Source organism: Aspergillus lentulus, assembly GCF_001445615.1.
Source record: "Aspergillus lentulus DNA, contig: Alt12, strain: IFM 54703, whole genome shotgun sequence".
Classification (NCBI taxonomy): Eukaryota; Fungi; Ascomycota; class Eurotiomycetes; order Eurotiales; family Aspergillaceae; genus Aspergillus; species Aspergillus lentulus.
Window position 1 is genome coordinate 3,553,867 of NW_028322115.1, and position 18,564 is coordinate 3,572,430.

General features: G+C 49.4%; 9 protein-coding genes and 1 non-coding gene across 10 annotated transcripts; 5 read left to right on the plus strand and 5 right to left on the minus strand.

The window, feature by feature from the left end:
- Positions 1-48: 48 nt before the first annotated feature.
- ALT_7085 (aminoacyl transferase sphA) lies at positions 49-1,900 on the plus strand (the record flags this gene model as incomplete). Its single annotated transcript, XM_033558424.2, has 4 exons — positions 49-204; positions 304-1,207; positions 1,274-1,416; positions 1,475-1,900. 4 exons carry the CDS (start codon positions 49-51, stop codon positions 1,898-1,900), a joined length of 1,629 nt encoding a protein of 542 aa, XP_033414315.2.
- Positions 1,901-4,542: 2,642 nt separating this feature from the next.
- Positions 4,543-5,043, plus strand: ALT_7086 (uncharacterized protein; the record flags this gene model as incomplete). The annotated part of the gene is made up of 1 exon (XM_033558426.2): positions 4,543-5,043. One exon carries the CDS (start codon positions 4,543-4,545, stop codon positions 5,041-5,043), a length of 501 nt encoding a protein of 166 aa, XP_033414317.2.
- Positions 5,044-5,694: 651 nt separating this feature from the next.
- ALT_7087 (CCCH zinc finger DNA binding protein) lies at positions 5,695-7,662 on the minus strand (the record flags this gene model as incomplete). Its single annotated transcript, XM_033558427.2, has 6 exons — positions 5,695-5,814; positions 6,494-6,849; positions 6,904-7,201; positions 7,265-7,312; positions 7,374-7,517; positions 7,582-7,662. 6 exons carry the CDS (start codon positions 7,660-7,662, stop codon positions 5,695-5,697), a joined length of 1,047 nt encoding a protein of 348 aa, XP_033414318.2.
- A 688-nt stretch (positions 7,663-8,350) lies between these two features.
- On the minus strand, positions 8,351-9,390 carry ALT_7088 (metallo-beta-lactamase family protein; the record flags this gene model as incomplete). The annotated part of the gene is made up of 3 exons (XM_033558428.2): positions 8,351-8,536; positions 8,583-9,198; positions 9,269-9,390. The coding sequence occupies 3 exons, from the start codon at positions 9,388-9,390 to the stop codon at positions 8,351-8,353; spliced, it is 924 nt and encodes a 307-aa protein (XP_033414319.2).
- A 655-nt stretch (positions 9,391-10,045) lies between these two features.
- ALT_7089 (class I SAM-dependent methyltransferase) lies at positions 10,046-10,610 on the minus strand (the record flags this gene model as incomplete). The annotated part of the gene is made up of 2 exons (XM_089600182.1): positions 10,046-10,461; positions 10,580-10,610. 2 exons carry the CDS (start codon positions 10,608-10,610, stop codon positions 10,046-10,048), a joined length of 447 nt encoding a protein of 148 aa, XP_089455644.1.
- Positions 10,611-11,657: 1,047 nt separating this feature from the next.
- ALT_t145 lies at positions 11,658-11,816 on the plus strand. Its single transcript has 2 exons — positions 11,658-11,695; positions 11,773-11,816. It is a non-coding gene; the product is annotated as a tRNA-His (tRNA).
- A 792-nt stretch (positions 11,817-12,608) lies between these two features.
- ALT_7090 (Kelch repeat protein) lies at positions 12,609-13,673 on the plus strand (the record flags this gene model as incomplete). Its single annotated transcript, XM_089600183.1, has 2 exons — positions 12,609-12,783; positions 12,847-13,673. The coding sequence occupies 2 exons, from the start codon at positions 12,609-12,611 to the stop codon at positions 13,671-13,673; spliced, it is 1,002 nt and encodes a 333-aa protein (XP_089455645.1).
- A 183-nt stretch (positions 13,674-13,856) lies between these two features.
- Positions 13,857-15,383, minus strand: ALT_7091 (mitochondrial 37S ribosomal protein mS47; the record flags this gene model as incomplete). The annotated part of the gene is made up of 3 exons (XM_033557378.2): positions 13,857-15,056; positions 15,115-15,276; positions 15,333-15,383. The coding sequence occupies 3 exons, from the start codon at positions 15,381-15,383 to the stop codon at positions 13,857-13,859; spliced, it is 1,413 nt and encodes a 470-aa protein (XP_033413269.1).
- Positions 15,384-15,962: 579 nt separating this feature from the next.
- ALT_7092 (mitochondrial 54S ribosomal protein uL4m) lies at positions 15,963-16,721 on the minus strand (the record flags this gene model as incomplete). The annotated part of the gene is made up of 1 exon (XM_033557377.2): positions 15,963-16,721. One exon carries the CDS (start codon positions 16,719-16,721, stop codon positions 15,963-15,965), a length of 759 nt encoding a protein of 252 aa, XP_033413268.2.
- A 404-nt stretch (positions 16,722-17,125) lies between these two features.
- ALT_7093 (mitochondrial 54S ribosomal protein mL38) lies at positions 17,126-18,460 on the plus strand (the record flags this gene model as incomplete). Its single annotated transcript, XM_089600184.1, has 3 exons — positions 17,126-17,135; positions 17,199-17,669; positions 17,739-18,460. 3 exons carry the CDS (start codon positions 17,126-17,128, stop codon positions 18,458-18,460), a joined length of 1,203 nt encoding a protein of 400 aa, XP_089455646.1.
- Positions 18,461-18,564: the final 104 nt, after the last annotated feature.

Genomic DNA, 18,564 nt, shown 5'->3' on the forward strand with positions numbered 1-18,564 from the left:
GCTTGCTTCGCAGTCCCCTGGCGGACCATCTCTGCATTTGAGTTTAAAATGACCGTTAACATGACCGTTGTCGACAACGTGGCATGCATTTCCCATGTGCTGGGTTCCGCAACGGCCATGCGCCCCCCGCCCCGCCCTCCGCCCCCGGCGTCCGCTCGCAGCCCGGAACCCGTGTTGGCGACGACCTGCAGCGCCTTCGGCCCGGTACGCCGATGGGGGACTAGGTGATCTTTAAATGGGTTTATGAATTGACTCGGCATATAGACTCGATGTATTCTTGAGCTTCCTTTCTTTCTCTTTTAGGTGACACAACGCTGGCCGCTGCACCACTGTCGAAGACTAACTTCCGCAACCTCAACCACTATGGCAACTAACGGCAAAGTCGTCTCGGAGATGGTCTCCTGGATCAAGAGCCAGAAACTGGTCGCTCCTCGCATGAAAGATGGCCCCACATTCTACCGAAATCTCGAGGAGGCTCTAGATGTTCGACGGTCGACCCAATCTCTGATGACCCGAGGACAAAGCACATGGAAAACAGGAGACGCGATAGACTTCTGCTCCAATGATCTTCTCTCCCTCGGACTCACGGGAGAACTGCGACGGGAGTTCCTGGCCGAGTTGGCAAGACACCCCGATTTCTCGCTGCATTCCGGGGGTTCTCGCGTGATGGGCGGCAACTACGACTATATCGAGGAGGTGGAGCAGGAGATCGCCGACTTCCTCGGGGCAGAGACGGCTCTCATGTTTAACTCGGGCTCGAACGGAAATATTGCCATCTATACGGCTATCCCACGGCCGGGAGATGCCATTGTGTACGATGAGCTGGTTCACTTCAGCACGCACACAGGCATGGCCGCCTCGTTGGCCACGACCAAGGTCGCCTTCCGGCACAATGACCTTGACGCCTTTCGGGAGGCCATGTCCTCCACCATGGACTCGCAGCCCATGCTTCAGGACGGATCACGCTCGATCCTTGTGTCTGTAGAGTCGGTGTACAGCATGGATGGAGACGTTTGCCCTCTGGCGGAGATGCTCGAGATTGCTCGAGAGATCTGTCCCAAGGGGAACTTTGCCTTCATTGCGGACGAAGCTCACGCCACCGGAGTCGTGGGTCCTAGAGGTGTCGGTCTCGTCAAGCTGCTGGGTCTGGAAAATGAGGTTGCAATTCGACTGAATACCTGCGGCAAGGCCTTGGCCTGTACTGGATGTAAGATCAATAGACCTGGCAGTGACTCCTTGCTCAAGCGGTATCACTGACGCAATTGTTTTGAAGCTGTGGTTCTTGGAAACGCCACGGTCCGAAACATGATGTTGAACTATGCTGGGTCCCTAGTGAATACGACAGCCCCATCCTTCCCGTCGGTTGCAGTCATTCGCGCAGCCTATAACCTGATGAGAACTGGTGCCACGCAGAAGGTATGCAACAATTGGGTGAAATGACTGAAGAGCTCATAATAACAAGAAGAAAACCTAGGCTCAGGACAACATCCAACATCTCGTCAAGTACTTCTTCAAATCCATCACCTCTAGCGACATCTGGGACAAAGCCGCCGATATGGGTATTTTGTCTATTCCCGTGGCCGAGGACTATGAGTCGCTGGACTTTGTGACGCACATTGTACCAATCTGGACCCGGCAAAAGTACAACTGGTGGCTCTTTTTTCACCTGCAACTGGCGAAAATCGCAGTCGTTCCCATTGACTATCCCCAGGTTCCCAAAGGCAAGTCTCGCGTCAGGGTCATGATCCATGCTGGAAATACGGAGGAAGAGGTGGATTATTTGGTGGCCACGCTTTGCGACTTTGCCAATGAGATGATCGATATCGAGGAGAGTGGCGAACAGGGCAAGATACCGAAAGCCGCGCAGGAGATTTACGCGTTGATGGCGGCGAATGCGTGAAGCTGAACGTGTTTCAGCATATACTGCAGAAGAGGACTCCCCTTAGACGTGTTGTCGTAGGAATAGATGTTGGAATTATATCATCCTACGAGATGGCTACAGCACCCAAGCGAAACGTTTCATTCCTTCCTAACAGACCTACAAGGGGCCGCAATTTTTCCAGGAATGGCTTCCAAATTAAGAAATCATAGGACCCTATTGATCCACTGTTGCATTTTTCACGGGATGCCGCATACTTGCTTACAGTATCCTGGAAATGCATGCGAAACAACAATTCGTCTGTAGTCATATGTACATCTAAATAGCTGTGGGGGTCGAGTATATTTACAACAGCCCACCGCATGGATTCAGTCAGCCAAAGGAGGAGGGAGGTGTTGTATCAGGCGAACAAGGAGCAGCAGCTAATGCTGGAACAGCAAGTCCAGCCACTACTAGCATCCGAAGAGCTAATCCACATATTATAATCTGTGCATTTCTGTACAATGTGTCGGTATAAATGTTTGAGTAAATTCACCTTACGATAAAGATTAAACCAGCTCAGATCTTGTGTGGCTAGGAGGCATCGTTAGCACAAGTATTTCTTAGAGATAGATCCATCTTGCCTTGCTAGGGACATATGAGTCCAAGATCTTCTCCACCTTATAATGCTGGCTAACTTGAGAAGCTTACCCATGTTAATATTCATGCTGACACCAACATTTCCCTTGAAACTGATACTGGGATCCAGTCAATGGAAAAGAGCAGCACTAACACTATATACGTTTTCATTGGTAAGGGGGTTCCCTGTCTATGTGTACATTAACGCTGATCATTATAGGGAGACAAAGTTATTGCACTCCAAAGTTGGGCTAGGAGTAAAAATAGGCCACTAAATTCTAACATGTAACAAAGCAAAAGCCTAGACAGAACTTCTCTTCCTACGAAGCCTGTTTTATGCAGAGCGCTGTTTGGATTACCAGTAGCATGTGCTATCGGCCCCTTCACCCAGCTTCCGCTGACAGCAACTATGCCACCAGTCCCCAGACATCGTAGTGGCATGGCGTCCGTCCCCGGCCGGTTCACTTCCGCACTGTTAAGTACCATATTAGATGGCATGGATTAGATCCTCGGATATGAGAAATGGACTGACATAGGACCCAGGAAATTTCGCTCCACCCTCAAAAGGCTTCGTGATTAGCTCTAAAAAATGGTCAACAATCATGATTACTTCAGGTGGCAATAAGGAGAGTACCCATTGCAGCATTGGCTTTTCCTTGAAGCTCATCGCAACAGTAAATTGTTGCTTGCAGGTCCAAACCCCCATTAGTATGGGTCTGGCAGGCACAGAAATTGTGATTACGCGCGTATGCAAGGCTTGACCAGCTGTCCTCAAGTTATTAGCGGCTGGACGGAGAGAGAATATGACAGGCCAGGGCGACAAACAATAGAAGTCCGGTTACAGCAAAGAGCTTCATGACGGGCAAGCCAAGTCAAAAAGAGAAGAAAGATTGAAAAAGGGCTCAAATATTGTTTTTAGCTATCAGAGGCAGAGTGACATGTTCTGCTAATCGTGCAGAGGGAGGACAACTTATAAGGGGAAGAAAAATCACTTACCTTCACTATCATACAGTTGTTAATTAGAGTTGCATAATGCTAGGCACTGAAAGCGAACCACTGCGGGTTCGGTGAGGTTTGGATTCGATTTTAGCCGTTCGGTTATGCAACTCTATTTTGAGCAAGCTTCGGTTCGGGAAAATTTCGGAGTAAGATAAAGTTGATTATTCCATCTCCCCACAGTAGATCCACCAATGAGCCTTTGCTCGCTAAACGCCCGTTTTCTGTTAGCCATATAGTTCACATCAAGAATATAGATCAAGCCACGTGGGAAATTGGACCTACAACATTTACTCGCACTTTTGCACTTTTGCCAGCAAGAGACTCTTGATATCCTAAGTGTACTATGGGATGCTGGCATGTTGCCTGAAAGGATTACCTCCGAGACATCCAGCTGGGATCCAGATCCTACAGGAATCCTTCAGGACCAGCTGGCCTTAGATACTAGAGTCCGGAACACTCCAGATAATGCCCTGGAAGATGCTCGACCACTAATTTGCCCTCTCCGTTCATCTCCCAAAGTCTAATTGATCAATTCTCGGTGAAGAGTAATGAGAGAGAAGGATCACCTTTTTCGCAGTGTCTCAAAAAATCCCCTCAGTGCTAACTCGGCTTCGACCCGCTCCGTTGAAATCTGAATAGGCCACAACATCTCCTCGGACAACCATGATAGTTAGGAGACGATGAGAGCTAAAATGGCAATTCCCCAGTGGAGATCTCTTTTGGATTATACTCACATCCACAGGATAAGATGTTTAGGGTTGAACAATTAATCTAATGGTTCCAAGACACCAGGAAATAGTTCAAAGCTAATTTCGAAGTCAATTTTACGGACATCATTCTGGAATGACAGTAGAATCTGAGTAACTATATGATAGAAGTCAACCTCGCATGGGTTTCCCTCGCCAGCGAAAAGGATACAATATATTTTCCCTTGCCCTTCTAGCTATCGATCCAAACCGCAAAGGTTAGTTTTATCCTTCGGATGTTCAGTCCGTTCCAACTTATATGATAATGGCTGTTAGTCACTAACAGTGTTCCACCTAAAGATGCGATTCCAGTTTATTCTTGCTGCCACACTGGGGGCTCTGCAACTTTCCCACGTTGTGGCAACTGCTATTCCAGTGACCAGTGATCCACTCTCCCTTTCCGCAAGAGAGACGGAAGCGAGAGCGCCTGCGGTCGATACTCCGGCCACGCAGATCGACGAGCCCGAGTTACTAGATCTTGCGGAAGTGGAATCGGATCCCCCATCCCATCTTGTCAAGCGAGGCGTCTTAGGACAACTCCAACTTATGGCCGACACGGGCAATCGCTACAGAATTAGGACCAATGGCGTTACCATCTTCCTCCATATCTTTTACGATCTCGCGCGGGAGTACTGTGTCTTTTACTGGACTGCCGATCAGGCTTCGATTCCTGGCTCGATCTCATTCGGCCTTCAGGATACGACAACCGGTCACACCGTCCGGGTTCAACCCTTTCATCAAGGCGGGCGGTGGAAATGGACGGGTGCCAAGCTCTATGATATGATTAATGTCTTGGTATAATCTCGGATCAGTATGTGTATTTCTCATCATTACCCTGTCACATGCCATTCCAACAAGACCTTCATCGTGCATGATACTTACTCACAGGGCCTGCAGAGTTGTAGCATTGGGTTCCCTTACCCTATCGGTTCAAGCCCTTGAGATATACTAAGAGAGGGCGGCGGATCTGCTTTGATGCTTCTCACCTAGTATTCAAAGACGTTTCTGGTTGTATTCATAGCTGCTGCCATTCATCAGACCTCATTGCCTTTTTGGTTAGATATTAGAAGAGCATCCATGGGGTATAGGAGGTGGTTCATTAGCTGTCAGTGAAGTTAATGATTGGGGTATTCCATCTCATTGGTTGACTTCCAGCAGAATAAACAAGAGGGCTGTCTGTTGATCATCGTACGGTAGCATTGATTACTCGGTTACTAAGGGTAAATTTGTAAAATCGGACTTTCTCTATGATAGATACACTTCTGCGATGTGTGATAGAGCATGCCATACATCAAATTACTCAGCCAAAAAGGTAACCAGACAACCAACTCTAGCTAGGAGGTGATAGCACATTAGGGTCATCACAGCAGGGACACAACATAGCACATAAGTATCAAAGTGATTTCAGTGTATTGATAAAACCAGTACTTCATGCAAGTCTCCACCCTGGGCCTAAGGTAGCGGTGCAACCTTCTGAATGGCATCTTCAGCGGTTGCGTCAGGACTCAGGACCGAGGTCCCACTCAAATCGCGATTGGTCTCTTCTTCGCCGTTTCGGGAGCCAGGCGTTTCCTTTGAAGTGGTTGTGGTATGTAGCCAATCTCACGATGCGTTGCCATGTAGGCTCAGGAAGGAGTGGTTGTTTTCTGCAACTGGACTTTCCATTCTATGTTTTTCATGAGCAGTTCACGTCATCAATACAGACAGCTGCCCCTGTATTACCAAGGGACCCCTACAGCTCCGAATCGGGAAACCCGGTAGCCTACCACGGATGGGCTGCTCCGAAACATAAACAGCTATGTAGGTATGCTCATCTTTGTGAATTTCGCTCGGTGCAAGATCAGATACAGATTGCAAAACATAAACAATTATCTGGCATCCATCAGATGATCTTGACGATATTCGTGTCAACTCCATGCATGCTGTCGGGAAATTTACAACCACCACCCGGGCAAGTCTTCTGCGGGCAACGATGTCCACAGACGCAGTTCACGTCATGACAAAAGATACCATTGAGACAGACGGATGATCTGGCAATATGCGTCAGATCGGTTATCTCCGTGGCACTGAGGGATGGGCCATGTTTGTGTGTGCAGTTGTTGCCATAGGGGCATGATCCGAGAAGATGAAACTGATTGCACAGTTTCCTGCGCTTCAGCGTCTCTACATTTTCCTTGGACGAATATCGCAAGGGATGGTCCACCCGTTGGCCTCTGGAATTCACACATACTGACTGCCTTAGTTTGCTCACCCTGTGCGCTGGAGAACTCACGACCAGTGATGATGATTGCGTCGGAGGAGTTGCCTTCGCTGCTGACGCGTAGTTGGGAGTAGGTGTCCTCGGGGGTGTAATAGCGGTATTTGTAGCGCTGAAGGAAACTCTTCTGGTGGTCTTCAGCTTACTCGACATGAACACATTCTCAAAAGAGTCGGTTTTGAAACCCGCTGCTAATTCCTCCATCTCTTGGGCAAAAGGGGGTCCTTTGACCAGCGAGATGCGATTCGATCCTCGGTGTGCGCTGAGAACACGCGCGTGGCTGTTGTCCGCAGAGGCGCAGAAGATGATCCTTCGGCAGTGTACGTCATTAATATCTTGCTCAAAACGTGCTAAAAATTGAAGTCTGTTAGGTTGGTATACACTTCTTGGGCTCAGGGACTGACCTCGTAACTTAACATCAGCGCATTCCTTTCCATTTCCTGCATCCACAAAATCACATAATGCATTCTCCTGATTGAAGCCTTGAATAAACGAGGTCAAGCTTTCCCCAGCACTGAGAACGTTGTTATTACGATAGGCCTCCGTCAGGCCTTCAACATTAGCAAACACACGGATCTTGCAGCTGATAATTGGCGATGCTTCTGGGTCAACTTTCTGAATATGGTCTTGGACAGCCTGGATCAGGAGCCGTGCAGCTTCCAAGCCGCCATGCTTCCCATCTTTGACGAGATTTCCATGAAACTGGATAAAGCGGAATCGGTCAAATACTGAGCATCAAGGCATATCAGAAATAAGGTGGCGTACATTCATACCATCTCCATCAACCAAAACGGAAACAAAACTCAGCTTAGCCTGGAACAATGGTGTCAGAGACGGACAGCTTTGGATTGAACAAGATGGATGAATAACCCACCTGATCACGCCGCATAGTCTCACGCATATTCTCAAGGTTCCTGTTTTCTTCCTTGAATGAGGCTATAAGCCGCTTGTTATTATCAACCACATCCCTCTCATCTTGGAGTTCCTTTGTAAGGTCTTCAATATAAGAAAAGAGATCCTATACATCGGTTTCGTAAGTTATCTGATAAACCTTTTCAGGTGTCTCTGCAAAGCCAACGAACCAGAATGATCTTATCTTTGCTATCCTCAACAGCACGTACATCCGCATACCGTGTCTTCACATCTGCAATATCAAACATCATGGTTGATTTTCAAATAAAGTATCTTGTAATAAGAGAGATTGAAGAGCAGACAAGTAGCAGTGTAGAAGAAAAGAGAAAGTTGGGAGTCAAGGGGCCGCATTTTAAAAGCACAAAGGGCATGATACATCAGCCTTGCATCACCCAAAAGGCCCTCTCCCCAGCCTTGTTACTACCCTGGCTGGGTGAGTTGTTCACTGCGCCGCAAAATTCCTAGAGTTGTTGTTATCCAATGAATATTTAGTAGTGCACGCAACTTGTCCTGATGACTGGTAAATATGATAAAATAGCGCTGTGCCCAGCTTTGCTTTGCATAGCATTTGGTTCAGGAGTACATTGGATCTCCAAGGGCTCAATGTTGCTTGGATGCAAAATCACTAGGCAGCAGTACATAGGGTCTCTAGTCCGGATATGGCAAGAATCGCATAGTATTTATTCAGAGAGCAAATTACAGGGATCTATCCTCAGTCAACATTGAGCCTTGGGTTTACACTAGAGTCGATCACTGTGCCAGATATCCCTCACCTCTAAGGACAACGGCATGAAGTTTCTTGTACTACAGTAACTGCACTGTGGCACTCATGCAAACAGCATATGTGGTTCATTTAGTAGTTCTTTTCTTACCTTGCGTTTAAACAACCTAGGCTATATACAACTTTGCCTTCAGAAGCCGAGTGCGAACTTGGCTCTTTCACTCCTGGAATATAGCATGTTCCGGATACCCCGAGGCCCTGATGATAATCTTTGCGCTCTCCAAGATCCTCGATTTACTGTTACCCCTAGAATCCTGCCCAGTAAAGGCACCATGCGTGTCCTCGAAATCAATATCCTCGATTGCTTTCCAAATACCATGGACATCATCCGGAGGAAGTGGAATCTAGCTGGTTAGCTTATTGGCAGTGTCAGGGACAATGAACACTTACATAGTTAGGATACGACCACATGAACGCATAAGAAACAGTACCAGCGGGCCGGTCCACGCGGTAAAGTCCACTGGGAACAATCATAATGGTATCCGCAATGAGCAGTTTCTTGGCTGATTTCCACCACAGAACTGAACTTCCAGGGAAATGGCCTCCGGTCTTGATAGCGACGAAATCAGAGGTCTCATCCGGTTGGAGTGAGCCGAGTCGATGGCTTGGAAGAGAGAGTCTCTTCCCCTCCCACAACTTCAACCGGCGTCCATCGCCTCTATTGGCGACCCATTCTTCATCTTCCGCAGAGATGTATAAATCACAATTGAAAGCATCAGCCCACTGGATGCTGGTGGAAAAGTAGTGCGGGTGCGAGATGACAATGGCCCGGATTCCTCCTAGAGAATTAATATGCCGGATCGTTTCGTCATCAAGATATGTGATACAATCCCAAAGAACATTGCCGGAGCCAGATCCATCAAGGCAGAGATATGCTCGTTGACCAATGGCGAATTTCGGGGCCGTTTGGATGCTGATAAGGTTGGGGTTCTCGGGGTCGGTGGTGAAGACATTGCGATACTTTGCAGGTGACGCTTGAAGAGAGCGCAGTGTTGTCCAGGATTGTCTATTCCATCGATCAGTACAAAGGCTCCCTTACTTCGAACCTGCAACTGTGAAAGGGAAGTGAGAATTACCCCGATGGAGGAACGTATTGTCGTGGATCATCGCAGATCTTGCAGGATTTCAACCCGGACGTGGCATCATACTGGACGCCGCAGGTGGAACAGACCAGGAGGTCTAAAGCAGGAGGATCCATTATGAGAGGTTAAATAAAATGGCTGAATGCAGGAATCGCGAAATTGCGTGTACAATGTTCTAAACCTTGATGATCCTTTCTTTTGTATGGGGTTGTCATCGGCTTTTTATCTACTTATTTCCACTTTTCGTGATCCCATAATCAGCTCCAAGGCCAATTCTTTACGAGTCACTGGTCGCAGTCCAGATCCGAATTGCTTATCTTGGTGGCTTTGGATATCAAATCACATCCTACTACTATACGAGAAGTATTACGAGATGAGTTGACTAGTGAATAAGAAGTTTCTGGCACCTTACATAATAAAACACATCCAGACCAATTTACTTACATTGCTGAAACTGAACAACTGTTTAGTACATACCTCGGCATGTGCTATTCTCTTGCGACCGCGACATAAGCCACCATCTCAATGCTCGCATTTGCCTTCTCAACGCTCTCAAGCTTTCACGGAGCGCAGCAGGCAACTTTGCTCGGTCTTCTTCGCTCTAGCCTCCGGTTATCGCTGAGGAGAATGCAGCCACCATGATATCAACCAAGTCATTCAGGTCCTTCCCTCGATATGCGACTGTCCGGGTCTGACTTTGAACCTTTCCAGCCTCAAAACCCCCAGATTTTAGGACCTGTCGAAGTTTCTCTTCCGTAAAGCATGCCTCGCCTATCGGTAATTCCCAAGGAGTGCTGTCGGGCCGCACAGCTTTCTGCGCCTTGCGCACAGGCGACAAGTACCCCAACTTCGACCAGGTTGTAAAAAAGCTGTCCCGCCGGGCTGCAGAGTGCGGTAGATCTGCGAGGGCCCCTTCTCCGGGTTTTTAAAGAAGAGAATCCCCAGGTCCGTGTAGGAGTGAGTGAACATGTTGTAGGGGAAGGTCAGCTCCTTTGCATCCATGACTGATGCTTCCACGAGACCGTCTTCGCCATTCACCCAGCCCTTACTCTCCGCCTTGGTGGAGAGGCTCGAAACCATTGAAGGCGTGAGGTCAGCGGCATAGACCTTTGGCTTGGAAGATGTGGGAAAGCGTTCAAGAATCTCTTCAGTGATGATTCCAGTACCGCAGGCATTGTCGAGCACAGCTGATGATGCGTCCACGGTTGGTTGGAGATTGAGCAGGAACTATGCAACCTCGCGTGTACAACTGCCAGTGACACGTTCGTATGAGGCGCTGACTGTCAAAATGTTCTGCAGTGGTACCTGCAGCGGGAGGGTCAGAGGAGAAAGACATGGCTGCTCGATTTGTTATTAGCTGTTGTTGGGATCGGTTTGTTATTCTGAAGATCTCGCAGATAAAAGAAAGAGTTAATTCATTTATCATTGCAGAACAGTAGAGAACATGACGGCTTTAAATCTGGGCTACGTGCAGGGATTGAGCAAAATGTCCACCAAGGTGCCCTGACATCTAGACTAGATCTGACATCTGGACATGACAAGCGTAAATCAGTGCTACTTGCGGGGAAGCATGCACCACCAATCCACCAGCCTTGCCAGAAGGACCCTGGGAGCAAATATCCACCAAGGTGTTCTCTAACACTTCCGTAGCAAAGTGCCATCGAATCCATACCAAGTTACTTACATTGCTGAAGCAAACCAAACCTTATCAGGCATGGCTCCGGTTATACTCAGAGACAAGACAGTGTCAAACTATTTGCAGTCAATGATAAATTCTATTTAATTGCAGCATCGCTTTAATCCGTGTTCTCGCTCCTAATGACCACGATTGCCTGCCAGAATCAACCTGGGGAACACTAGGCCCGCTGATCTTCCCAGACATCTGGATATTTCAGAGTCTATTTATAGGTTCACTCATATTTCGCGGGGCCGAGAACATCAACTTATCCCTCGTATTTGGGGAGGGAAAGATTAAACGGCTTGAGCAATGCCTAATCCAGTTGAATACGAACTACTAGCAGGAAGTGCCCATCTGGCAGGAGATCAAGAGCGAGCATGTCCGCTTCTTTAAGCATCTCGGCAGGGAAGAGTTCTATTATTCAATGCAATATGCCAGTTGGTATAGGTCGCCTACGTGCGTCCTATAACCTGGTGCAGTGTCATGTTGCCTCCCGCTCCATAAAAGCGAGGCTGCTAATGCGCCTTCCTAGTACCTATATTTTACAGCATGTCAGAAACATACAGAATCCTCATTATCCAACAGGTCAATTACCTCTCGGCCCAAGTGCGTCAAGAAAACGTCTACCCCAAATTGAGGAAGACATTTGTTCTGTAATCTATATTGTATGTCTTAAGGTAAATAGGAGTTTCAACCCCAAATCCCGGCAAAGTGGCCGAGTGGTCTAAGGCGACAGACTGTGAGCTATCCCGATTCTCAGTCTCTATTACCATTATACTAATCCATTAAAGTGAATTGTGTCTATCTCAGACTACAATACATCTGTTCTCTTCGGAGGCGCAGGTTCGAACCCTGCCTTTGTCGAATTTTTTTTTTTTTTTTTTTTTTTTTTTTTTTTTTTTTTTTTTTCCCTTCCTATATATTTCGCCCGCCTCTCGGCAACACCTAAACCACAACTGACTGTATAAAGATTGATACACAATGTGTCTTGATAATAATAATATATAGAATGATAATAGTTCTGTTGCTTAACAAGTAGATTGTGTAACTCCATCCCCAAGAAGTGTCTGTGTAGAATTGAAGAAGACCCATCTATGAAGATCAATAGTTCATATTAATTCTTAAGCACTGAGCTTAAGGCTTAGAAGAACCCATCTGTCATTCGCCACCTGAATGAAATCCTAGAATCACTGTCACCTAGCGAGAACAGTAAGAAAGTGGCTGTAGTTAGCTGATTCTCCCAACATTGCAGGAGAATCTCGCCCTTTGTCAGTAGCTCTGTTTTCTTTAACAATTCCGGCTGCAGAGCCAGTCTCTATACCAGCTTTTTGCCATGATATGCAGCTTCTGAGTGAATGAGGGTAGGTACGCTGATCTATGCTGATGGGGTATAATCGGCCATGGCATTGGACAGTCTATATCGCATGTCTTTCAAAAGACTGGTTCGCTACATTAAGGTACTCGTTTAGATGCAAGAACTAATGGTAGAATACCCTTATCTTTCTATACCCAACCATTGATAGAAATAGTGCCGGGAAAAAGGTTATCACTGAGGCTACTCCCAAGGTACTCACTGACGGTCAGTAGAGCCCATATCAAAACTTCAAACGTTCCAAACCCATGTAGGTTATCTGTGGACAGTTCCAAGCAATTAGAATGGCAGCGAGTCAAGTCACCGGAAAATGGACCAAGGTCCTCGACGCCGAGATTCTCCAACGGTCCTCCCAAGTCGTCGCTGTCGTCGATAACGTGGCCCACGTTTTTGGAGGAGAGCTCCGACCCCGCGAACCCCGCGATAATGACGTCCATACCATCGTCCTTAATGGCACAAGTAAGAGAATAACATCTATAAACCAATAAATAAAGCAACGGCTATCTAACAATCAACCCACAGGCTCAACATCAACCATCGCCAAACCATCAACACCAGAGGTCCCTTCCCCTCGCGTAGGATCCGCATCCACAACCCTCGACAAGAAGATCTACCTCTTCTCCGGCCGTGGCGGGCTCGCCATGTCCCCCATCGACGAAGCCGGGGCAGTCTGGAAATTCACCCCCCAGACCTCATCCTGGAGACTCATCACCCCCGCCTCGGCAATCCACCCCCCGCCCCGCAGCTACCACTGCATGACCAGCGACGGTACCGACACGCTCTACCTGCACGCCGGCTGCCCGGAAACCGGCCGCCTCTCCGACCTCTGGGCCTTCCGTCTGTCTACTAGGGAATGGACTCCGCTGGCGTCTGCGCCGGACCCGCCGCGCGGGGGGACCTCGATTGCTTTTGCTGACGGGGCGTTGTACCGGATGAATGGCTTCGATGGGAAGAGCGAGCAGGGCGGCTGTGTGGATGTGTATTCTCCAGAAGCGAACACCTGGTCGTCTTATGAGTTTGTGGCGGATGGGGTGCGTGGGCCCGAGGCGCGGAGCGTCAGCGCGTTGCTTCCAGTGCGGATTGGGGGTCGGGTGGCGCTGGTGACGCTGTTTGGGGAGAGGGACCCTAGTGCGCTGGGTCACCAGGGGGCGGGGAAGATGCTGGATGATGTGTGGGTGTTTGATGTGGAGGACAGGTCGTGGAGGAGGGTAGATGTGCAGGGTGCTGAGAGGCCATGTGCTCGTGGGTGGTTTGCTGCTGATGTGCTGGGCGAGAATGCGATTGTTGTGCAGGGAGGGTTGGATGAGTCGAATGGGAGGCTGGGTGATGTTTGGATCCTCTCGTTCTAGTATGTCTCCAGAATACCATACATAGGATCAGGATCCTGTCAGAGCACCTGTACAGTTGGTGGATAGGAGGCTCTGGTTCGGATTGAGTCTAGATACCATTTATTTAAGAATACACGTGAATAAGATACAACCATATGCACAAGCTCACATATAATTAATCATTCGGATATTGCACTTCTTGAATTACTCCCACCGCAGACCTTCAGGAGTCTGTACTGTTCGTCTAGCCAAAACCTCTGCAACCTTCTCTCGGACTCCCTCCTTGTGACCCCACTTCTCCACGAAATCGGCCACGGTCTTGCTGGCGGATTCCGAGCTGTCGCGGACAAACTTCTCAATTTCCGCCTCGCTGGGAAGGCCGTACGAGTGAGGGTACTGCTTGTAGTCGGTCTTGTTGAAGAGTGCTAGCCGGGACTCGCCCTTGGGAAGCTTGAAGAAAGCATCCACAGCATCACTGGTAACTTCCTCCAGGGTAGCGGGCTGCCATGTAGCCTGGCGAGGGGGCTTCGACATCAAACGGGCCTTGACACCCTCAACAAAGTCGGGGTGTTTCATGAATTGAGCCGCGATCTGGTACTCCCGCTGGAAGGTCTCGGAAATCGACCATTGCTTGCCCACGCGCATCTGGCGCAACGTCACCTTGAGCGATGTGGGCGAGCGAGAAGACAAGGTCTCTAATGTCTTCTGAGCCCATTCCTTCTGCACGGTCTCCTGCTCGAGAGCCCGGAAGATCTCCTCGACAGTCTTGTGCTTGAAGCAGCGATCGATGGCGGCCCGCAGGCTACCGGCAAGGTGGATAGGCTCCTGTTCCACTGGCGGAAGGCCGACGGAGAACTCGGCCATGGTCTTGTTGACCAGGTCCAAGCGCTCGGCAAGCGACGCGTGGTCCCTAAAGACCAGCTCCGCCAGACGACCTGTCAGGTTGCTCAAAACGCTGGAGTGGAAGTAGTGTGTCGCAACACCGGCGTACAGCGCCTGCACACCGTTGAGGCGCTCCGAGGTGAGTGCCAGATATGTGCCAAGCTCACCGTCGAGACGGGGAAGGAAGAACGAGCCACCAACGTCCGGGAAGAATCCGATGGTAGTTTCGGGCATGGCGAACACAGTACGCTCAGTCGCAATGCGGAAGGGGGCATGAACACTGAGACCCACGCCGCCGCCCATCGTGATTCCATCCATCACTGAGATGAATGGCTTTGAGTAAGTAGCGATGATGTGGTCCAGACGGTATTCGAGGCCGAAGAAATCCGTCGACTTTTGCTGTCCTTCCGGCCCTTGTTCGTTCTGCAAAGCCAGAGAAGCGACGTCGCCTCCTGCGCAGAGAGCTTTTGTGCCGGCACCGGAAAGCATAACAATGTTCGCGAGCTGGGATTTTTCCCATTCCTATTCCGCCGCTTAGCAACCAAGGCATTATCATACTGTGCAGATCCGAGTCGCTAACCTTCAATCGAGGGAGAATCTTCCGTGCCATCGACCCGTTCAACGAATTGAGCTTTTTGGGGCGATTGAGCTCAATCAATCGTACACCGTAGAGGGAGCTGAATAGGACATCGTCGGGCTCGTCTCCGGGGAGTTCTTTGGGGAGTTCGGGGGCAGTCGACATCTATACACCTCAATTAGAACCATAAACCTCAAACAGACTCAAGCCATAGGGAATACCTTTGCAGCAGCCCCGAATGCTGGATTCGTCACTTTGGCGCGGAGAGGCATTGGTGGTGAAACCCGCGAGATCCAGCTCGCCGGCGTTGGTAAGCGGCAGAAACTGCGTCGAAGTAACATCTAGGCAGACGACAGTTCGTCGTTGAGGAGAAAGCGACAATGAATGGAAATGGAGAAAGTTAGTGCTTATGACTCGGGAAAGAATGTCGTTTCTCCGCTTTGGATGGACGCTTGACCTCGGAGTTTTTCGCGCTGATTGATTTTCCTCCGCCGGCAGCTTGGACAAGATGGACGGTTTTGCTGCCGAGCACATCCCCAATTCCGCGGTTACGAGCGGTTCGACAACGGAATTAGCTGCGCAACGGGAAATGAAGGTTTAAATCGAGTAATGATATCTACTTGATAGCGTTGGGCCAGGGATTAGGGAATTGATCCGAAAAATTGAAGTAGACACGCTAGGAAATTCACATGGAGGGTTTAAAACCTCAGTCACAAATACAATACTGCTAATGACGATAGTCGTCGCTGCTGGCTCAAGATACTCATGTCATGTTCAATCTATTTATACACAAGGATGCCATTGTTTTAATACAATTAAAAACCATAGATAGCAGCCCCAAACTTATTGCACTAATACACAGCCGTGGCAGGCTTGTTGACCAAGTCCCTTGAATGCTGAGACAGAATGCGGTCCAGCGCCTGCTTTTCAATGACCAGTCTTCCTGTCTCCAGGAGATCCTTGACATCCACGTCCTTCCGGTTCAGGATCTTTGCGTGCTCTCCCACCTCACGTACCGTCTCGAACAAGCTTTCCTTCAGCTGGTCTGTGATTAATGTTGAGCGTCCAAACTCGCGGCCCCAGCAGTTGACCTTGAAGATCTCTTTGATGAGGTGTGGGGTGGCACCTTCGGGAATCGAGATTTCGTTGTCGATAATGATCAGCTGGCCTCGCTTGTACCGGTAACTCAGGGCTATCCGCCAGGCCTGGTCGTAGATCTTCTGGGGGAGACTCGTAGCAAAGTCGCGAGGGTGAGGACCGAAAGCGACACCTCCTCCTCTTCGAATTGGGGACTTTTTGTCTCCAACACGCGCCCGACCGGTGCCTTTTTGCGCGTAGAGCTTTCTACCGCTGCCATGAACGTCGTCTCTCCACTTTGTGCTTGCTGTACCCTGCCGGGTCATGTCACCTTCGTAGACGACGGCTCGGTGAAGAATGTCTTTTCGTAGAGGCATCAAAAGATGGTTTCGAGGATATTCGACGATACGCAGGGGTTCCATTGACGGAAATGAGTAGGTGGTGGCTTTGGCCGGTGTGTCCCATACGGGCCGAGGACCGGTCGAAGACTCTCTTGTGAGGAAATCAATCGTAGGCTGGGCCTCTGTTGCCATTGATCTCGAAAGAGGTGTTGCCAGGCATCTCTTCTAATGGTAAGGACGTATGTCAGTATGCGAACTGTCAAGTGCTCATTGCGATTCAAGAAGGGAAAAGTCATACCGTTGTGGCTTCAGCACCTGTCAACAGGCCACCTGAGCTTCTTGAAAGCCATCTGAGAGCACGAAGAGCGTCAGTTCCAGGCATTTTGCTGTTTGATGCCCTATATTGTTGTGTGATCGAACCAGGGCAGGTGAAGCAAAAGTTCAATCCGGGGTTTTGCGGCGGTCCGCGCTAGTTGGGTGAGGCTTGGCTGTGCCGGACTGAAAAAAAGAGTTCCGTCCGACCCTCTTCCACCTTTGCCCCGACAACACGATCACCACCTTTCCTCCACCGCATCCATCACCTAATTTTGCCAACAATGGCTCCTTGTGAGCGGGCCTCGAGGCCTTTGATTCAATGCATCCAAAAAACCTATACTAGAGGTTTACCAGGCCTCCAGCTGCAGTCGACGCGGACCTTTCAGTCGACCGCTCTGGCTCGCGAGGAAGCTCAGACCGAGACCCAAAGCCAACCCTTCTACAAAAACCCGGATCCGGCTCTCGTGACAAGTCCGCGATTGGAAAGGAAACTGCTGAAGCAAGGCGTTACGCCCATTGGATCCCGCCGTCGTCGAGCGGCACTGCAGAGCTCCGCCAACATCCCCTTTGAGCAACTGCCCTATCAATGCTTCCAAGAAGCCCGGAAGGTATTACTCGCAGATCGCGAGGAGAAGATCAAGAAGATTACGGCCATGCGGGAGAAAATTGCGAGGCTCCAGGCTATCCCTGCGGACGAGGCTGGCGGCGAGCAAGTGCAGAAGTCAAAATTGCGGGCAATGGAGCTGGAGCTTGAGCGTCTCAAGATCCATGCCGATATCAATGACCCTATCGTTAAGAAGAAATTCGAAGATGGGCAAGGTACGAGTGAGTTAAAGAAGGAATACCATTCACTTTCAAGTAGCCATATGCAACTAACCTTGAATTGCAACCTAGGCGACATGACCAAGCCTATTTACCGCTTCCTGGCCGATCGAAAGTGGAGAGAGTACCGTCGCAAGATCTTGGTGCAGAGAATTACCCAAATGAAGGTCATTCCTGATGTTCTGCCTCACTGCGACCCTGTTGTGGACACCAAACTCTATTTCGGCAGACACACGATTCAACCCGGAGAGTTTGTCAACTCTAGGGTCAGCTCGACGGCCCCCAAACTCGATGTACAGCTATTTGAGGCTGGTGAGAAGCTCGTGACGATTGCCGTTGTCGACTCGGATGTTCCCAATGTCGAGAATGACGGATTCGACTACAAGATGCACTACCTTGCTGTGAACGTGCCCATCTCCGCTACTTCCACCAAGGTTGATCTCGGCAACCTGTCAGCAGATTCGCAGGTTGTTCTTCCCTGGCTGCCCCCTGTCGCTCAGAAGGGCAGCCCCTACCACCGACTCTCCATCTTCATCATGGAGCAAAAGGATTCGGCTCCATTGAACTTTTCTCTGGTCAAGGGCATGGAGACGAGCCGTGATGTCCTTCTTCGGACACTGCAGGCCAGGTATCACCTCAAGGCCATTGGGGCGCACCTGTTCAGAACCCAATGGGATGAGAACATGCTGGAAGTCATGAGAGAAATTGGCTTCCCCGATGCAGACGTAGAACTGCGCCGGAAGAGAGTCGAGCCTTTGCCTTATAAGAGGAGGAATCCTTCCACCTTCCGGTGATCTGCTTATGTATCCTTTTGCGCTTCTTTTCCGTCCGTTACAGCTTTCAGGTGATAGATCTGTATTGTACAACCGACATGTATGAATATGTACACACAAGTTTA